At 37.1% G+C, this 20,634-nt stretch overlaps 1 protein-coding gene across 4 annotated transcripts in view; it reads left to right on the top strand.

The window, feature by feature from the left end:
• SUGCT (succinyl-CoA:glutarate-CoA transferase) overlaps positions 1-20,634 on the top strand; it is a 333,441-nt gene that overhangs the window by 129,440 nt on the left and 183,367 nt on the right. For 3 of the 4 annotated variants that reach the window (XM_054190371.1, XM_054190374.1, XM_054190373.1), the window contains one exon: positions 10,154-10,256. The exons of the other annotated variant lie outside the window; for it this stretch is intronic. In XM_054190371.1, coding sequence (XP_054046346.1) covers positions 10,154-10,256 — 103 coding nt within the window. The remainder of the gene's footprint in view (positions 1-10,153; positions 10,257-20,634) is intronic. 4 annotated transcript variants of the gene reach the window in all.

Below are 20,634 nucleotides of genomic sequence, written 5' to 3'. Positions count from 1 at the left end.
CAAAAGGGAACATGAAAGTTCTTTAAAGATTTAGTCAGGCCATTCATCCATGTCTCATTTGTCTCATTTTGGTGCTGTGCCAGGCAGGTTGCATATGACTTGAGGCAAAGTAGCTTTTTTTCCAGGGATGTTGCAATGGAAAAAGTCAGCAAACTTGTTTGGTGTGCTAGGCTGAGCAGTAAAAAGCAGGTGAAAATTTGCATCTATGTGTAGGAATCTGGTGATTCCTAAACGTTCCTTCTCTTTTCTACAAACTTGGACACATAAAAGGGAATTATTGTCCTGTAGTGGAATCCTTTGAGTGTTGCTGCTGATAAGGCCAGGGAAGAGATTCACAGATATGGCCTATGTCTGAACAGTAATTATGGTGACTAGAAGCATATGAGAGGAAATATATAGTTGTGTTTCCTTCCCTTTCCCCCAACCTCTTTTGCTGCCATTTTCAGTTTATACATCCTTCCTGTTCCACTAAATCATTGGTATTTTAAGCACCATTTGTATGGCAGATACTTGATGCTTGTTGCTCGCATATATCACTGCTGTTGCACAGTAGGTAGATGCATATTTTTCCAAGCTGCTGGTGCTGTTATAATCTTGTTGAGCCAAGGTCCCACCAGAGCCTAGAGTAGGCTTCCATTGACCTATATAACGTGTCCCCTTCATCCTATCTGTTTTGACCTGTTTCCAGTGGTATGACTTACCTTTTCTTTTCCTATTTTTCTTAATTTTCAAAGTGGATTAACTGCAATTCATGCCTAACTTCTGAGCACTTAATAAGCACATGAAGAAGATTCTTAACCTCCTCCTCTTAAGGAAAAGGATTTTCCAAGTTTTATTTAGGAATAGAAGGAGATTTTCAGACCCACTCAAAGGGTCAGGAACTCCCTGAAGTCTTGAGCATTTAATTCACTGCATGTGTCGAGCTGAAATTTTTAAAAACATCTGAACTCTGAATACCAAGGAGACAGTTGATGCCTTTCTTGTGCTAGGGTAAATGTTAAGCAATTGAGACTCTTTGGCCACAGTTTTATTCTAGGTGTGTGGACAAAGGAAACATTGGTGCAATTGGTCAATGTTAAGGAATGCTATTTTTTTTTTTTAAAAGGCTGTATCTTGGGAATTCTTGACTCAAATGACCTCTAATTTAGATCAATAATTCTGCTCACCACCTGCAGTAACCGTGCCAGATTTCAAGGCAGTTAGATAAGCATGGGGATTATATAGCACTTAGAAGAAATTGACCTTTAAACAGAAGACTTTTCAGAAAGGTGTGAAATCACCTATTCATCAGAGTCCGATGTCCTGAGCTGAGTGAGAATACAAGATGGAGATGAATATGGCTTGAGACATAAATGTAGCTTGAAACAACAGCTCCGAGAGGTGTGAATTGCTCCATTCATTTCGGAAAGAATTTTCTCATCCTCTCTCTTCTCTGACAGAAATGAGGAGTGAAGCACATCTGTCCTTAGCTCTTCACCCCAGCTTGCTGTCTGCTTACAACATCTCAATTCCCTCTGTAGAGTACACACTAAAGAGAGTGGGGGCAAGGGGGAGAGCAGGTAGGGGAGGATAAATTCACATATCCATATCGACTGTCAGATGTCAGTGAAAGGGACTGAAAGGTAGACCACTCTGGAGTGTTACGCTGCTTCCGAGAGACCCAGCTCTCACACTGGGGCAAAAGGGAGGAATTACAGAAACTGGTCCCAGACTTCTTGAGAGGGGGAGTGTTTTTCAGTTCGGTCTTCTAAGAGGAGATGAATACAATGCTGCAAGGACCACTGGGTCATAGGATATTCACAGGCAAGAAGGATATAGGCCTATGGGTTATTTTGTACTTGCTTTGCTACTGGTGATGTTGTTCCTTTCTCACCTCTGGTCCTTGTCCTGCTACCTTTTTTTTTTCCTTGTCCCCATCATCTTCCTCTGGCTCCCCCAGCTTCTTATTTCCTCTTTCTCTTCCACTGCTAATGCTTGCACATCTACTATGTTTGCTTTACAAAAAAAGGAAGTTTTGGTGCCTTCTGTATCTTCCTTTTTATTTAGGTGACATTTTCTCCAAACGACATTAAAGCAGAACTCTGACAAAAGCAAATTGCCTCCGAATGCCTTCATTTCTTGGGTGTGTGCCAAGAGTCAAATTTAAAATGACCCTACCTGGGTGGAGGTCAAGTTCAATGGCTACTACAGAGGCCCCTGAGACTCCCAGCTCATGTGAGAACTGACAGACTACAGAGCGCTCTGGTTTTTATGTTTCCAGTGGAAACCTCTGGTTTGTGCGTTAGATGTACATCTATCCACGAGAACCGAGTTTTAATTGTTGCTCCGTTCCGCCCCCCCACAGCCCTTCCACTTTTACCTTTGCTTCCTCTGGAATAGAATAGTAACCAGGCACAATGTGGATTATTTTGTATGTGTGTGTACATACACATACGTATGTGTATATATGCATACATATGTCAAGACATACAGCGTGCGCATGAAATTTGAGATGCATCTGTGCAAAAGCTGGTATAATGCCATTTTTAAGAGAAGCTGCTTTGAGGAAGGGGGCTTAATCTGTTGACCACCTCCTTCAAATTACGCCAGAAGCTGAATGTTAATCCTACCCTTCACCTCAGTAATGTAGACACATTTTAAGACAGAACAGAGTGTGTGGGGTTGTGTGAGTGCAGGAGGAAGGGGAACTGCAGCCTTTAAAGGGAAACAGCTCACATAATAAAGAACACAAATTCATCATGATTAGTGCTCCTGTAGTTACAGCTAAATTATTGTAGACTTAAAATCAGAAGTGTTAGAGCTGGAAACAATTCAGAGTGGAACTTCTGTTCCTAGCACATGTATTTTAAATTCCTTATTCTTGATTGTGCACCACAGCTGCATGTTGTGTATGTAAGTGCGAGGGGAAAAGGAAGGAGCAGGAAGGAAGCACAGAGGAACCTGATCCTCAGTTAATGAGATCTTTGCTAAATTGTTTCCACCTAGTAACAGAAGAGGAGGGCACCTACAGGGGAAAGCGTATTGTAAAATGTTTGCATCTCCTGATGCGGTGCACTGTTAAATTCACGCCTGTTGAGACACACCCAGTCGCTGTCAATCTCCTTCTCCATCCCCATCGTTTCTTTTTCTAAACTAAGAGCCTTGCAGACTGAAGTTGCTGTTGATAACATTACAGGAGTGAGTATCTGGTTGTTTACTGCTTCAGCAAGGCAGGTGTCTGAAGTTTGAAAGATAATTGACTTCAATGTGGCACAGCTGGTGAGGTTTACCTTCCCCAGTCATCTACCTCACCATCAGTGCCTAGATGGTTGAGTTGTGTGGGCATCATCTACCAGATTGCTACAGTTTTCTTTAAAATGCTTTGTTTTAAATTGTTACTAGTTTTTTGTTGGCTTCTATGTGTGCAACTGAGGGAGATCCAAAATGTCTCAAGCATCTGATTTTTGGACTGGGTAAGCTAATGTGTATTTTCTGTGTGTGTGTTTTTTTTTTTTGTTTTTTTTTTCCTTCTCACCGTTTAATAAATCTCTAAGTGTGTTAATGCATGTGTGAAGTTCAAGATCCTTCCTGGAAAGAAACTTGCTATCTTTTTTCTGATGACATACATTACTAGCTACAGGGTTGCTGAAATCAAGGGAGATCTTTTTATTGATTTTGGAATGAGCTTTTTGACCTGACCCTTGTTAGCTCTTTACTACCCTTGAGTAGTTAAAAGACAAAGAACAACAAAAGGCTCAATCAATACGGCTTTCCATTATTCTCAATGTGCTTTTACTGATGTGTGTTTACCTAGCTGATTTTCTGTTAATTTGCACTTCCTTTGGCGTGATTATAGAAGTTACAGTCTTTTTGCTTCCTTGAGGAAAAAGAGAGGAAGGCTTGGGAAAAGGAGTAGGTTTCTAATGTACGTAGTCTAAAGTTACTTGAATCCAAAAAGAACTAGTTCTGGAACATGCTGGATTTTACTACTCAGGAGCCATAAGAAACACATTTTACAGTATGACTGTGTTTGTTTCTCTCTGGTATGCTATTCTTTAAAAAAAATCATATAGGGTTTTAAAACAGCATGCAAAAAAGGAATGTGAATGTATATTCATCTCTAGCACAAATTCTGCACAAAAAGGTGAAGGTTTGTTAATAGTTCTATTAAACTGGTAACTTCTAGTATCTAAAGGGGGCCTATAGGAAGGATGAGGAGGGACTCTTTATTAAGGAGTGTTATGATAGGACATGGGGTAACGGTCTCAAGTTGAGAGAGGGCAGATTTAGATTGGATATCAGGGAAAAAATTCTTTACTGTGAGGGTGGCGAGGCACTGGAACAGGTTGCCCAGGGAAATTGTGGATGCCCCATCCCTGGAGGTGTTCAAGGCCAGGCTGGATGGGGCTTTGAGCAGCCTGGTCTAGTGGGAGGTGTCCCTGCCCATGGCAGGGGGTTGGAACTAGATGATCTTTAAGGTCCCTTCCAAAATGAACCATTCTGTGATTCTGTGTACTTAAAGTACACAGAAATTTTAAAATAAGTTTCAGGGTAGGTTTGTGGTACCTACAAATGTCTGGACTGTAATTTATGTAGCTACCACTTACAGTCTACTATATGTGATGTCTTTTAAGGTAGTTGACATATCCATCAGCAAAACATGTCAGTACAGTCATGTTGATTGCAAGGATTTTAAGGGTCTGCTATGGTTTGGTGAGGGATTAATCAGTAACCAAGAGGAGACTAATTAGACACTAATGTAGAGGTGCTGTTGAGTAAATACCGTAGTATTCATTTTGAAAGCTCTAATTGTAGATTTACTGTACACTAAGGGATAATGATCCATTACTTGAATTTTTCAAAGAATTTTTTTATATGACTTTTATTTTGTATAGTCTCTTTCGTAGATGCTACTGTAAGAAACTGTACAAACTATTTTACTGAGTTAACTACCCTTAAAAAGATGATTAGTAGTGAAGAGAGGAAAATACTGTAGAAATTTGAAAGTAAATAGACTGTTGGTAAAACAAGCCAATGCAAAAACCATAATGCAAATCCGGGTTGTGCTAGAAAACACAAGAATGCTATTGTGGGCTTCAGCAAGAACAGAGAAGGTTTTTGTGATTGACTGCATGTAAAAAGCTATTACTAATCCTAGATGTTGCTGTTCCATCTGCATTTGGTAGCTGTCCAAATTACTTCTCTAAATTAATTGCCATAAGCTTCCTATAGAAAAGAGCAGTATTTTTCTTCAGTAGTTGTTCTAAACTTACTTTGTATGGAATTGGATGGTTTTATCCCTCAGAGAAACATGGATGCCTTTCCAGATAAGATGTAGCAATGATTGAAGGTTTCCTAGGAAACATAGAAAATGGGATATATGCAAAGAATGCACACAGAGCTGATTAATTCATGCTTTAGAAGCCTTTACTTCATTGAAAGAATATTTGTAAACTTCATTTCCTTTTTACAGGATTAACAGGATGAGAAACTTAGTACATTTTAATAGAACTCGGGTATGTTTCTAACTCATTAAAGCCATTTCATCCAACTTGTGCAAGTCAAGCAGACACTTTCTTTTTTTGTGATTAATGATCCATTCTCCCCTTTTTTATTAGAATTTGTTAGAAAGCAGAAGGGCATTTGGGTCTTGCTTGTTAAAAAGCAAAACTACACTTGTGGTTTGTGTAAAGAAATAAGGTGCAAACTCTTTTTATCCAATATCTAATTTTTGGACATTTGGAAGCTATTTCTTATATTGTGCTGTAATGTTTTTTGATTAATTTACTGAGTGTATAGTTTAAATTTAGAGTTTTTCTTTTAATGGTGCCTGCTAGATTTATGAATTGAGGGAAAATATATTTAGCTGTATTTCTTCCCATGAAATAACATTTCAATTAGTTCGGCTCATGCTACACTTTCTATTCTTATAATATTTTAAAGCATGTAGTATCTTTAATGTTAAATGTTTCAGAATCTGGTGCCTCATTTCAATATTGCAACTTCAGTAGCTTCATGAGTGCTGTGTAATTCAATGCAGACGAGGCTTAAACTACTGCTTCAAATGCAAATACGACATCATGGAGATTACTACCTCTTTTAGTGAAGGAAGCCTTAGTATAGGCTTTGCAGTAAAGGTCCTAGCAGCGGGTTTGTTCTCTATAGGGGTACACATCCTTCTTTTTTCAGAGGTGCTTTCGTAAAGGGCCTGCATTCAAGCTTCACGCCACACTCTAGTTCAGTACAAAGTAGATTTATTTTTTTTGAACTTCTAAAATACTGGCAATAATTGTAGAAAACTAAGGTACAGATTTAAAATTATTCTACAAATAAATCATAGCTACTTTAAATGGCATTTATGTGATTATATCTACAGCAGATGGAGCATTTCAGAGGGAAAAGGGACTCGTGGAAATATATGAAGCTGTAGTGTGAATCGCATGGTTGAGCTCTCCTGAAGTGACTGAGTATCACTGAGGTTCCGTGGACAGAAAAAGATGTATTTGCAAATGTCATGCTTCAGAGTTCAGATGCTGTACAGTCTTGGATGCTGTTTTTCTAGCATAAGTTTGGAAGATGGACCATTGTTTAGCCTTGTACATGTTTCCACCAGTCATTTTATTTATATGTGTATAGAAAAATTACTTTTTTCTCCATTGAAAGGCAGTAGATGACGTTGTAAATTTCTCAGTTAAGAAAAATATATTATATTCTAAGTAGGATATTTGTAAAAGACAATATCAAAGCACTTGAAACAAGTGTTAACGGGAAAAAGACGGGCCAGGCCTTGTAGATATATTGTTGCTGATAGAACTTTTCGTTTTCAGGAGAGAATTTAATCTTTAACTTCTCTTGGAAGTTTTTCTTGAAGGTCTTTACTCGGTATTTTGGAGTGCTGAGCATGGTATCAGTTGATACCTAGCAACCTAAACATCAGCCCTTTGCTATAAAGAGAACTTATATTTATTTGTGTAAGTGCTATTAAAAATTATATTTAAATGGAGGGAATGATACAGGCTAGCAAAAAAAAATAAAATTCAAAGTTTATGCAGCTTGTGCTGCTGACATCAGAGATGTAAACTTGGGCATTTTTTTATTCACTCCTTATTTTTTATCACATCTTGAAACAGTGTTTCTCCCATAATGCAATGCAACAGATATTTTAATATATAAAACACAACTGAATGAACCGAATAGTTGCATGCTGTTGCTCTCAAAATCTGAATAATAGACCTTTATTGGCAGTGGTGGTGTTCTGTTTTGTTTTTGAACAGTTTGCTTAACAATACACTCTCAACAGCCTCTTTTTACCACAAATAAAGGAAGCTATTCTGCAGCAGATTTAGGTCAAGAGTTTCAATTTCAAGAGAAAATGCTGCGTGTCTCCTTTGAGGGTGATGGCATGTGGGATTTTATGTCTTTGATTGAATTTAAGGCTTTTAGGAATTCTCTCCAACCACCAATAAATAAATTAATAAGGAAGACTAAGACAATTGTTAGGTCCACTCAAAACAAATATTTGTTAAAACAGAACACCGCTTGTTTTCTACAAAACTGTGGTAACTTTTTTTTTGTCTGTTACATAGGAAGGAAAAATCTAAGCAGAAGCTAAAATTTCAGAAATACACCTTATTGAGTCACTCATAATAATGTTACTGAAGAAGAATGTATGTCCTGAAAATTATTCAGATTTACCATGACGTCAGGAGGTAGCATACTGATTATACAGATGTAGATAATTGACACTCTCCTTGAAAAGACTTCATTTTCAGACTGTCCTTTAAATCCAAAAGTTGTTTGTTCTTTTTTTAAACTCGGGCGGATATTTATAAACTCTTTCTTCAAAAGAAGTACGAGGAACATAACATAGCAGGGCTTATTCATTACTAATAGATCAAGGGAATGTTAATAAAAATATTAAGAATTAGTGATGGTCTTCAGCACCATGGTTATGATGCTGAGTCCAAGAGCTCTCTTGTAGATGTGCTGTCTTCTGTGAGAAATTAAATGGTAGTGGAGGTTGAGGTGTCAGAAAAAGTAGTAGCTGAAAAAAGCTTTTAACTTATAAAAAGGGACTTAGTGGTCCATGAATTATGAAGTGTGTCAGGAGGGAAGTGGCTCAGCTGCTAGCAGAGAATCAGCACAGTTTTGTATAAATACCACCAATAACTGATGGGAAACAGTTTTTTGTGTGAATGAGGCTTACACTGTTCAGTAATTTGAGCCCCAAACCTTATTAACAGAAGGCTATGAATAACAAGAATGTATGGATTATGACAATTGTTGTGAAACAGAGTACTGAAGGGAAATACAAGTTATATTTTGAATTAAACTCATCCTTTCCTAATGGCTGCAATCACTGAGGAGGGAAGGTTATTTACCTCTCTGTAGTTAACTTTTTTCCCCCAGTTTCCTGTAAAGTACCTAAGTATGGTTTAGCAATAGAGTACTAAATTAAACGGACCCTAGATGTGTCCAAGAGTGGCATTTTCTTTATGGCTGACTACATCTTTGCCATGAAATAACTTTAATATTCAATGAGGTGTATAATTGAGGAGTGCAATAATCTTATGTCTGTTTTCTTCAGAAGTGAAGCTTAATTTTATAATACCTTTTGCACTTTTAAAGCCTTTTATTCTGATTTTTCTGTATTATTGCTCCTTCTGTTTTTACTGGCATTATTTCTTAACTTCATGTGTATTCAGCAGTAGTAAAGCTTCTATTTCTGAGGAACAGCAGTGCAAAACTTGTGTATTTTCCTATGTATTTGGAGTGCAAAATGCATTTGGTATCAGGATTTATTCCCTCAAAGCTTGGGGAAGTCATTCCTGCACAGGGAGAAAGACATTAACTGTGAAGCTTGGATCCATACCTATGCCGTCTACTTAATATAACTGTAACTTGTCACCATCACTTGGTTTTTTTCTTTAGTCTAAAAGTAGCATGAAATACTTTGCAGCCGATCTTTGCATATGTATAAAAATAAGCTTACAAAGTTTGATTTTTGTCCTGATTTAGGCGTGGGTTTTTTTTGTGCTTTTGGGCTTTGTTAACTTTCTCTCAGAAACTTGGAAGGGTTTTATAGTAACGTGCTAGAAGTAAAGCCGAATGTTACTGACATTGTTCTGGATAATGCTTAAGGAACTCTGAACTGGTGAGCTACAGAATACCAGTAACTGAGTGTCCCTTATCAAGGTTTCTATTCATTTTGTTTCCATCAGGTCTTTAAATCCCAGCTACTGTGATTTACAGATATTGTACATATCACGAAGTAGATATTTCCTTTCTAATAATCTGGTGGACCTCTGTGTTATTTACCTTCACGAAACTTAAGATAGGAGTAAGTTCACCTTTGATTTAGAATCCCAGACGGCTGCACAAAATACCGTCTCTCAATGACTGGTATTGCTTCAACAGTGTGTTTTCTTTGCGTATGTAACTCTGCTGGGCAGACGAAAGAAAAGGTATCCAGCAAAAGAGGGGAAATAGAGTGGTGCTACCAGATACAGATTTGAATGCTTAGAAAGAAATAAGATGAACTTTCTTGCATGTGATAAAAGGGCGTGTAGCTCTGTTCACCAGTGTAGGCACAGAGTGTATATATACGCTGAACCAGCTGTCCTTAGGATAGGTTGTACAATCATACAACAAATAAATATGTAATAGATGTTGTTATCTGACCAAAAAATGTGGCTTTTAATCCTGACATGTGTTCTGGATGTAATGGAGGAAAAATGCTGTGGTGCTTTATATCAGCTTTTAGTGAGCAGTGTCGTATGTTAGACTCGTACCCGCATTATATCTATCTTTTTGTTGTTAAATATGTACATAAAAGAAAACAAATGTGAAGCACGTTAGTGTAATTAAGGACTGGAGGAAACCCATTGATCCTTATTTGAAACTGCTGATAAATTTAGCTTTATATCATTGCTGGATTGCTTCAGATGCTCAGATAGAAATAGAAGTCAGTTCAGCTATGTTCTTTGCCCTACGTCTTTGGGGTTTGCATTTCTGAAGAACACGTGTAGTACATTTTTATCATGTTATTCACTGCCTGGGAAGAAATCAGTGGGGAAGAGTATGGAAAGCAGTGAGAGAGGGCGGAGACATACTATGTGTTTTTCGGAATCTGAAAGCACGGACTTGAAACCACATGCTTCTTATTTGCTCTTAGGTTTTCAGAAAAAGCAACGATCGAATGGTTGCAGCTCTTTGAAGGTAGTGGGGTTCCATATGGCCCAATCAACAATATGCAGCAAGTATTCTCGGATCCTCAGGTTGGTTCTCACCAAGTCTTTTTTATGTGTTATACATGTGTGTTACAAATGCTGAGTAATGATCACTTTTCCTGCCACTCAGTCCTGGTTTCAGCTACTTTAAAATGGGATTTGAGAGTTATATGGTGGATTAAGTTATATGGTGGATTGAGTTTAAGCCAATAATATGGCATAATAAGAAATAAATACAGATTCTTAAATGAATTCTATGTTTGGTAACACAGATTTTGCCATAATACATTAAACCATAGGTATTCGATGCCTTGGATGGACTCTGTCTTTCAAAAATAGCTGGTAAAATGGAAAGAAGCTGTAATATATTATGTAATTGCATTTTTGTCAGATAAATATGCAGAAAAGTACCTTTGTTGCTGCCCACAAGCAACTGATTTTCTATATGGAGTATGGATAACCAGAATCTATACTGTTTGAAAAAAATGGGCAACTTTTTGACTGGAAACAGAAAAATGAAGTCATATATAGAAAGATTTTAACCTTTTCCTGGCCTGGTGGTTTCTCTGGCTGAGACTGCTTCAGATTTTTATTTATTTATTTGAAAAAAAAATTAACGCTTTCACTGAATTGCATCTATACTTAAGTATAATAAATATTTTTACTTTTGAGTATCTGTAGAGTTATGATATTTGCATATTCCCTGATCCCTCCCCTTCTTGTCACCCTCTGGCTTGTTATGGGTTAAAGGGCCCAACACAAACTGAATTATACTATCTTGAATGTTGTAACAGAGTATTTTACAGCTATTCTGTTGTGTGATGAATCTCCTTTAAATTAATTTCTAATGGAGTAACCAGAAAAATGATTGGCCATTGGAGGAAATAAAAAGCAGCCAATTTTGTACGTGTCCATGTCGACTGTCAAGAAATGTTTGTCGGGATTGTGAATATGATTGTAGTCTTTGGGAAAGAAGAACAGGCAAAACAATCTGTATCATAAGAGAATATATTTATAATAAATATGTTTGTTATAAATATGTTTATTATACTTTTGGCGGTATAAGAAGTTTGCAAGTAAAGAAGGTTTTTTTTTTTTTCTTAAATAAATATGTTCTTTCTCCTTAAAATGATGTAGTACCATGCTGTAAAGTATGCATGGGCCAAATTTTTCACTTCATAACTTTCGCAGGGATTAAGGTTGGGCTTTGAAGAACATACAGCAAGAGTCTCTGTTTTACTCAGAACGTGGTTTACTTGGCTGTACTTGGGGCAACACTGGAAAAATACTCTTTGCTTTTTTTTTTGATGCTGTGAATTTTAAGAAGTCAGGCCCACTCTGAAAGAGACGTCTTTTTAAAACCTAGTATGTCGTGGGATGGCCGTTACCTCCCAAATTGAAAAGAGGTTAGCTTAGTTACCTTGCTTTTGTTAGAATTCACCTAAATATTAAAAAACCTTTCCATAAAAGGTATCACAGTGCTTTGCAGTCAGATACCACCATATGGCAGGTTTTTCAAAATATTTTCCCTTAAAGAGGCAAGCTGATCTATTTTTTTTCCTCATGAAACTTCTTGAAAACATTGTCTTTTCTACACCCTTCTCTGAAATAAGTGGCACTGAGACACTGTGCTCTTATTACTATTGGAAATGAAATGTCAGTATTTGTGGCAGTGCTGCATGCTATACGTTTATTTAGTTTCTGGTGCTGCTGGCCGCCTTAAGTATTTTCACACAGTTATTGTTCTGTTTGAGGGGAGGGGAAAAAAAAGACTGCAGTTCTTTCCTCTTCTTCTTGAAATATGCAAAAGTGTTGGTATTTTAAGGTATTGCCCTTATGGCAAGATACTTGCTTCACATCACTTATGTGAAATTCAGCTCCCCACTCCACCTTTACGTATTGGAGAGGCCATCCAGCGGACCAGCAATTTGGAGGGTAGTACGCTCATCCTCTTAAGTATACTTTTCTAACTTCTACAGAAATTTTTATTTTGATGGTGAAGACTTCAGACCTTCACAGGTGACTTCATTGCCCCGAGTCATTTATCCGTAGCTTGGATTTAGAAGCTTAGGGATAGTTCAAGCAAAGTTTTTCCCTTTTCTTCTAGACTGCAGTTTTTTGCCGTTGTACCATGCCCAGTCTCCCTCCACTTGCTCATCCTTCTGCTGCTGTATAGGTGGCATGCATCTGGGATAAACACATGTGCTTGCATATAGCTTTGCTCTTTCATAAGCTAGTCTGCAATTCTGGTTTCTGAAGCCTCAAAAAGCATGACAGCACCCTGATACTATGTCTAAGACTAGGGAAGAAGTCTAGCAACACCTGAGAATCCATAATCTAGGCATCCTCTGCACTTTGAAATCCCAGTTAAAAGAGCGAGAACCTAGAACCCACCACCAACAACGTACTGTAACCACAGCAAGATTTTTCTCATGTGTAAAGCTCAACTCAACTCAGTCATTAAGTATGCAAAATTTGTAATCGTTCTTTGCAGTGCTCCCATTATAACGTGGTGGGGGTTTTTTGGGCTCGATTTAGATCAGGAAATGCATTTCTCGAAAAGATGTCACTCAGCGTGAATTTAATAACCTTACTGTATAACAACAAGTAAAAACAGTGTGATGTAAAATGAGAGAGTTTATTATAATGCAGTAATGCGCCTTTCGTAGTTATTTGCTTTCAACCGTTGCAAAGACTCCAGAAAAAACCCAAACCTGGTGGTACTTCAATATATACAAACTCTCATAGAAAATGCCTAGATTTTGCTAAACCTCTTCAATTTAGGTGTTACCGTCAGAATTGGATCTAACCACAATTCCATGTTTTAACTTCATTTTATTGCCGTTGTCTTCCTATTTGACGTAAGGATTTGGTATCTGTAATGCAGCCATCATTCCTTGTTAAGTGCAGTCTGGCACCATTAGTGACCAAGATCCACTGCGTGGATGTCAACAGTCGTTGAAGCATGTGCCAGCTCAGCTGTCAGTAATGCTGCAAGGGGTGCCCCGGGCTGGTACCAGCCAAAGACAGAAATTCTGAGAGGGGGTTGGAATAATGCAAGGGAGGAATGGAAGTGAGTCTGAGGAGATAGGAAAGACGAGTAAAAGAGGTGGCTGAAATGGCTTAATGGAATGTAGTCGGCTACAGGTGGGTCGTGTTTTCAAATTTTATTTTATTTTAACTAAAAGGACCTCAGAACTCTTAAGGCCAAGAGTGATTTGTATAACTTCTTCTATAAACTGAGATAAAACAACACATTTTTGATCCCAGGACATTTTGTTAATATCATTAACAGCTTCAATCATACTCCAAGTGAGCTGCCAAGAAACATGAAATTTTTTTGCTAAGTTGGAGTGCCAGGTGGTACTGTTTTTTCCATGAATGGAGTGAAACATCCACTTTTCCCACTGATTATACTCTTTTATTCGTTTGTGAAGTTAAAATGAATACCACAGGCATTTGTACTGCTAAGTCAATCAGTCTGTGGACAGAAGTATATGTGTACTTGTGCATGTATGGATAAACAGGCTGAGAGAAAGAGGAGCAGATTTGCTAGTTAGGGGAACAATTTTCTTAAAAATGTGGGGGAGGAAAGAATGTTTGTGAAAGTTCTTACAAACTCTTAAAAGTACTGTATAGACTATTTTAATTAAGCTTTTTATAGTCAAACTTTTTCAAGCTATTTTTTAAAAGTGTGTTCTTTTAACCAGGCCAAGATAGCACGAACATTAAAGGAATTCTTAAACGTTTTAAAAACTTACTAGTGACCTCAGTATGGTCCCATTTAACATACCCTGGGGAACATGTGTATGAAATACAATGTGGTTTGAGGTTTTCCAAACAAAACAAACTTAAAAGAGAATACCATTTTTAATAGAAACTATTCAAATTCTCCCAAAAGATAAAACAAAACCAGGTACGTACTGTACTGAAGCTAAGTATGAAAGAACAAAGATCTTTGCTGGGTGAGGGGACTGAAGTTTTTTTTCTTTTGTTTTCTTTTAAACATTACCCTCCCGTTTTTCTTAATGTAATTTCTTTCACAGTTCTTATACAGCGTTATTACTTTAATTAAATGGCTGGCACATATGAGAAGCAACAAAACAAGCCAGAAATACTATAGGCAGTTTAATAAATTGTTTTTTATCTGATGTTTTACCAGATTAAATCCATTGATGATGATGAATTTTACTATATGAATGCTGCCAGCTGAAAATAAATATGAAAGCCATGCAGTGGTACTTCCTCCCCACCCCCCCCAAAGCAGTTACAGTCATACCACACAAGTTGAGTACATCAGGTGTAAGACATCACCCTGATGCATCACTTCTGAGAAATATGGGGAGGGAAATATCGGAGCTGAAATATCACAGCTGGCCCTGATTTCAGCTCCTGCCAAACACCTGCAGACTCTAAAAGGATACCAAAACAAAACTCCACCCTGTGGCAAGAGGCCATCCCTTAACAACCCTTCCCTGACTTTGCATCACTATAAAAATTAATTTAACATTTTTTACAGAAACCTTAGTCTTCCTGTCCCAGAAGGCCATTACAGTTCCTTTTAGCCATTTCTCTGAATATGCCTCAGAAAAAAACCCCACAATAAACTGAAGTATTGAAATACCTGATAGCTGGAAGTTATCTGATGTTTTAAGTTTATTATTTGTGGAAACTTATAAAGGTGGCAGTTTTTTTATTAACCTCCAGATTGTCTCTTATTTTGGAAGTCATTTCACTTGAACACATACTGGCAAAAATTTCCTAGCACCTGGTAAAAGCTTCTAAAATCAGTATTGTGAACACACAGAACAGCAAAAGATAAAAAGTGTGTTGGTTTGGGTTTTTTTTATTTTTTTTATATCATCTTATGCATGGTTATTGTTGGTTTGGGGTTTGGTTTTGTTAAATATGACCATGTTTTAATTGTTATTCTTTGTTGCAATAGGCTTTTGTGGCCCACTGAGGGCTGTCACAAGTCAAATGGAATTATATTCATGTCCATAATACTGCAGGGAGTTTTTACATATAGAGGTTTCTGCAACTGAAAAGCAGTTGATGGAGGCCTGAGGTAATATGATGTGTCTGGAAGTAATTCCGAACAGACAAGAGAAAGGAGAGGAATTAAATTTTGTGTGTATCTATTAAGTAAGTACTAAAACCGGTTGGAAACTTTCTGATGGAATGTTTCTCCATTTAAAAATGCCAATTCATTGAACGTGAAACATCCACACAGAGGTGTCTAAAATTAAATTCTATTTTGAAACAGAAATTCAGCTCTATTCCTGCCTGTTTTGCTAAGTCGAAAATGTGTGCTGCCTAGCTTTTGATTTGGTGTTTCAAGCCAGCTTTTTACTTCACTTCTTAAATTTTGTGCAATGAAAAAACCCCACACCACCAACCATACCCAACCCTTTAATTTTGTCAAAAGTAGCTCTTCCATACTAAATTACAAATGTTTTCAAGCTTTTGGTCTGCGGGAAATTTAGGAAAGTGGATTCTATTCTAAAGTGGAAAGCATTAAGGAATGGAACATAGTTTCAAGAAGTGAAATGGAAAATCCAGTTCTAAGACTGTTTGTAATATGTGATTCCCACATATACACAATTATGCAGGCTTTATATGTCTTATGAGATAGTTCTATATCCAGATGTTACAGGAAGGGCTCAAAATGAGCCATCACTTGTATTTTGCTATGAGGAATATTGTAGCAGGAAGTGTTTTTTAACTTTTGTCTGTTGTGAAATGTGGTCCATGGCTGTGCCATGCTTTTGTCTAGCCTGCCTACCTTACCATGATAGTTAAAGAGCTTACGGTGCAGAAGTCTTGAAATACGATGGTGTCCTAAATAAAAAAAATGTATGTTTATGTTAATGATAAGCTTTTTTTTGTACACACATTTAATATAGATCTATTGTCTAGATGAAAAAAGTAATGATAAAGGAGGTAGTTCAACACTTTCTATTATGAAGTCTTGTTTCCACTTGCCTATAGCTTTGCAGAATTTAAAAGTTTGATCTGAAACTTCGAGTGCTGGTTGTCTGCCTAAGTCTGAAGTACGTTTGGAAATGTTTCTGATAAAATGATCCACTCGTGTTTGATAACAAGTTCCCAGAAAGCTATTCTCTACTGTATTAGCATACTCTCATGCCTGTCTTTTGCCTGGGAGCTCTGTTGCTCATTTTTAGAGAACTAGTTCTTTTGCAAAGAGAACAGAAAGCTGACTTGCAGTGTCATAGACATGCTCTTTTGCTGTCCCATGCTTTTAAGGGTGGAAGAGAGAAGCTGGCTATGAATAAAGAAGAAGGGAGCCCCAGACAGTGCATGCAAAAGATAAGCTTTCACCTGCTGGCTCATATTCTGGTTCTTCATGTATTTTGTGAGCCCAAAGGTGTCAGCTTTGCTCGAGACCTAGATTAGAAATTTTATAATTACACTAGATAAAATGGTTAGGCTTTTTCAACACTTGAATTTTGATTTCTAAAAATGTTGCAATAAATAAATAAGAACACCACAAACATGAGAAAATTCACGAACAACTTTATTTACTGTAAAAGAATGTCTAATTTGTAAGCACTGTGATATTTTTAAATCAGGTATCATCTTTCTGCTGTACCTTCTTCCTGAAGTGTGCAGGATAAACTTGACTGTTGAGCAGGAGAGCGTTTAGTCTGCCTTGTGAACCAGGTTGCTGCCTGTCAGATTCTTAATTCATTTGATTCAGGATATGAAAAGTAGTGAAAGAGGTAAGAGGTTGCAGAAATATGGCTTCATTTTTATAGAAGTTGAATGCCAGACAGGAATCTCTTCCTGCATCTGCCATACAGTTCACACGTGGTTTTGGGTAAGTCACTTCAATCAAAATGTTAAAAGGTGGTCAATAAACATATGTGCCTCATGTTTTGAGCGCCTGCCTTGTGACACCATGTGCTAAATATGCAGCAGCACTCAGTTCTCATGGATGTAAATGAAACTGTTTAAAGTATTCTTTAGTTATTTTAAAATGCAATATTGTTGAAAATGCTGATAACATTGGTTTTACCCTTAGTTTTCTCTGTACTTTGTTTTCTTAGCCGTGAAATTGGGACTTATCTAAAAAGCAATGTTGTAAAGACGCAGTAGTTACGCTTCTGGGAAGTCTAGCTTCTAATGTGAGAGCGTCAGAGAAATCGCCCTTTAGGAAATCAATTTTTTTTTTTTATTGTGTGATTTAAGTGATATATATTAAAATAAGACATGAAGATACACCTCACTTTTGAGAAATCAAACCACTTTTGAATATCTTTAGCTTCACTGAGGGAGGAGCCTGACAGGAAAAAAGCTTGCGCTTAACGTTTGTGCTGTATTTCTTTTGTGCAAGCAAGCAAATGATGCTTAGTAGCAGCATCCTTAATGTTCTCTTTTAAATGTGTACATATATGAATGGTATGTCTTTAGCTAGTACCATTTGCATGTGCATTCCATTGAGAAAAGGTTAACGTAAGTATTTGTTAGTTACAGAGAATATTAAGTCCTCAAAAGCATCTCATAAAATACTAAATTATGTTTAAAAATTACATTGCGGTCATGGTCATTCAAAGGTAGACAAAAATTCTAGAATGGCATTCCCTTCTAGAAGGAGACCTGTCAAAAAACCACGCTCAGTTTTGAAGCAAAGAGTACAGCAAAACCCCCCTATTTTTTGAAACCTTGCAGTCTTTTTTTTATGTCTCAGTGTTACCAGTCCGTAATGTGTGTCCCTTGCGCCTCAGACTCTTGGATTAGTTTCTGTCCTTGCAGGAGTTACACGCTGCTTCCCAACCTTGCAGCTCAACAAAGTGACATCAGTTGATTTCAAAGAATCTGTATTTTGGTGTCTTGCACTACCAGAGTATGCTCAGGATAAGGCCATCCAAATTTAAGATGTACTGAGCTAGATGATGTGCAGCTTCTTAGCAATCCCTCACAGAGCGTGAGCCCAGCTCTCACTTCTGTTCATATAAAGTGTGTAACTATGGGGTCAAAAGAGGATTTTTTTTTTTTTTTAATTAACCCAGTTGTTGCATTTATCTAAAGTCTTGATGAGTGTCAAGTCTGTTATATGTATGGGAAGGGGGGAAATACATGTATATGTCTATCCCATCAAGTATCACAGCCTGAAGAGAGTTTGCTGAAGCAACTGATTTAATTGATTCTTTAGAAGTGGGTTGTTTGGTTGTGGTTTGTTTTTTTTTGTTTTGTTTTTTTTTCCATCTGAGCATTCACTGAATCATTTTCACAAAGTAATGGTCAGTTAAAAATAGGTATTCTTTGCCTTCCCCACAGTATGTAGTTTATGAGACTATCTATATTGTCTGTTGGTTGCCTGACTCACACGACCATACCAAATCAAGTGAGAAAACACCATTTTTTTTGTTTTAGAATCTTTTTCTTAAGTAGATGTATATTAATTTACTAAGCTAAATTCATAGGAGAATCAATAATAAACACTGACATTTCAGGATAAATCTTAGACATACTTTAGTATATAATTTCCTCCAACAAAAGGTCAATTTTAACATTTCCTACTGTGTTTTTATGTTTTCAAATTAATTGCCACCTTGTCTTCTTGGAGTTCATATAAAGGTAGCCTGAATTTTTTGACTTTTTTCTTTCTCAGAGACCATAAGGGCTAGATTTTATCACAGGTCTTGTTCACTTCTAAATAGATTGGTTTTTAATCAATATAAGTAGTATGGTGCAGCTTTTCAGTGTGAGTTATCTTTTGTAGGCATGAAAATACTAATAATATTCAGGAGCATAAGTATTTGGCATCTCGCACTTCATAATCTTTCAAATAGTAGTAGCTGCAGATGATGATATATGTATTCCAGTAAGGGAGAAAATAAAATGGAAAATACAACAACAACAAAAAGTGCAGAAACTGTGCAGATCAGGCTTTAGTTATCACTTGATCTTCAGCTGCTTTTCCTGAGTGCTTAACTTAATTTAAAAATCTTAGCTCAAGGCATGACCCTGGCCCATCATCCTGAAATTACGAGACTTTCCAGTCTCTTCAACCTAAGTTCATCTCGGAGTCCCACTCGCTGCTGAAAAAAAAACGTGATATTTTCAGATGAGGTGCTGACATGTTCACTTTGCATTGTACTTACGCAATAACATTTAAAAAAAATATACTGTTTTAGTTTAATGTCTCTTTCTGACAAGGAGGAATATTTGAGCCATGAAAAGGCAAGTATGTAGGCTGAGTAGGAGTGGGTATTTGAAGATTTAGATTTCCAACCACCACAAAAAGGCACTAATTAGTCAGGCAAGCTTTCTCTGTCATTGCCATTTTCCTTCTCATCTCTGACTGGTTTCATGTAGGTTTCTGGTATGATTCAAGTAGACAGTTTGTAAAGAAGCAGGAAGTGTTTCCTCAATGTGCGTGGTCACTGAGGCCAGGAACATTATTACTATTGTTTTAAAGAACTCGTCCTAAGCTTAAAACTGGCTACAGCATTCGGATGTCAACACTCAGAGCAGCCAGCCACATGTTGAAATTTTCTCCACGCAATTTCAATTGGCTACTTAGCAACCGTAGCATTTAATTATAGCAGTTTAAATCAGAAGTTGTATAATTTTGTAGTATGTATTTTAGGTGTAAAACTTCTTTTTGAATTACATATGGATCTTAATTAATGTTGTTGGTGATGTCAGGTATTCTTCAAAGTTTTTTTGGAGTCCTGAAAAACAATCTAAGTGTATTGTTAATTACAAAAAATAAATAAGCCAGATTTTGATCAGGTTTACAGACAGGCCTTTGGGAGGACCCAGTTGAATTTTAGTTTTCGAGAATGACCTCTGAAACACATCATGGCTCACATAAGAGGAAAATGTATTTCTATTTTTATGCATGTCTGTAATGGCCTATTAAAATAAACATTCCTATAATGAGAGTCACCTCAATGTGGAGGTAGTTAGTGCACTGAAGAGGATTAATGATAGTATTAAATATGGAGATCCTGACTCACATGTGAGAAGACAAAGAATGATACTTTAGGAATTTTGAGGCAAGTTTAGGAATGGCATGAGAAAGACACAAAGATAAATTGAGATGCTAAGCATCTCAAGTATTTACGCTATGGATCCCAGTTTAATTTCTAAGAAAAAAACAAGAAGTTAAAAAAAAAAAAAGTCTCTTTAAAAACAATGAAAATCCACTCTTAGCTGTTTCCCCCTGCAATTTTGATAGCAGTGTTGCAAACATTGCATTCATCATGATGATGAACTGTATGTGTTGGCAATCTAGGTTGACAGATGGATCTGGGCATTTCAAGAGTCAGGCTGTGTCTCCTAAGAACCTGCAAGGGCCAGTTTGAGAATTTCTATTTCCATGAGCTGGGTTTTGGAGAGAAACTTCTGCCAAATGTAGTCTGATGCTCCCTTGACATGGAGCAGGCAACTGAAA

Source organism: Rissa tridactyla, chromosome 2 (genome assembly GCF_028500815.1).
Source record: "Rissa tridactyla isolate bRisTri1 chromosome 2, bRisTri1.patW.cur.20221130, whole genome shotgun sequence".
Lineage (NCBI taxonomy): Eukaryota > Metazoa > Chordata > Aves > Charadriiformes > Laridae > Rissa > Rissa tridactyla.
The sequence above is the reverse complement of the archived record's forward strand: the minus strand, read 5'-3'. Positions and strand labels throughout refer to the sequence as shown.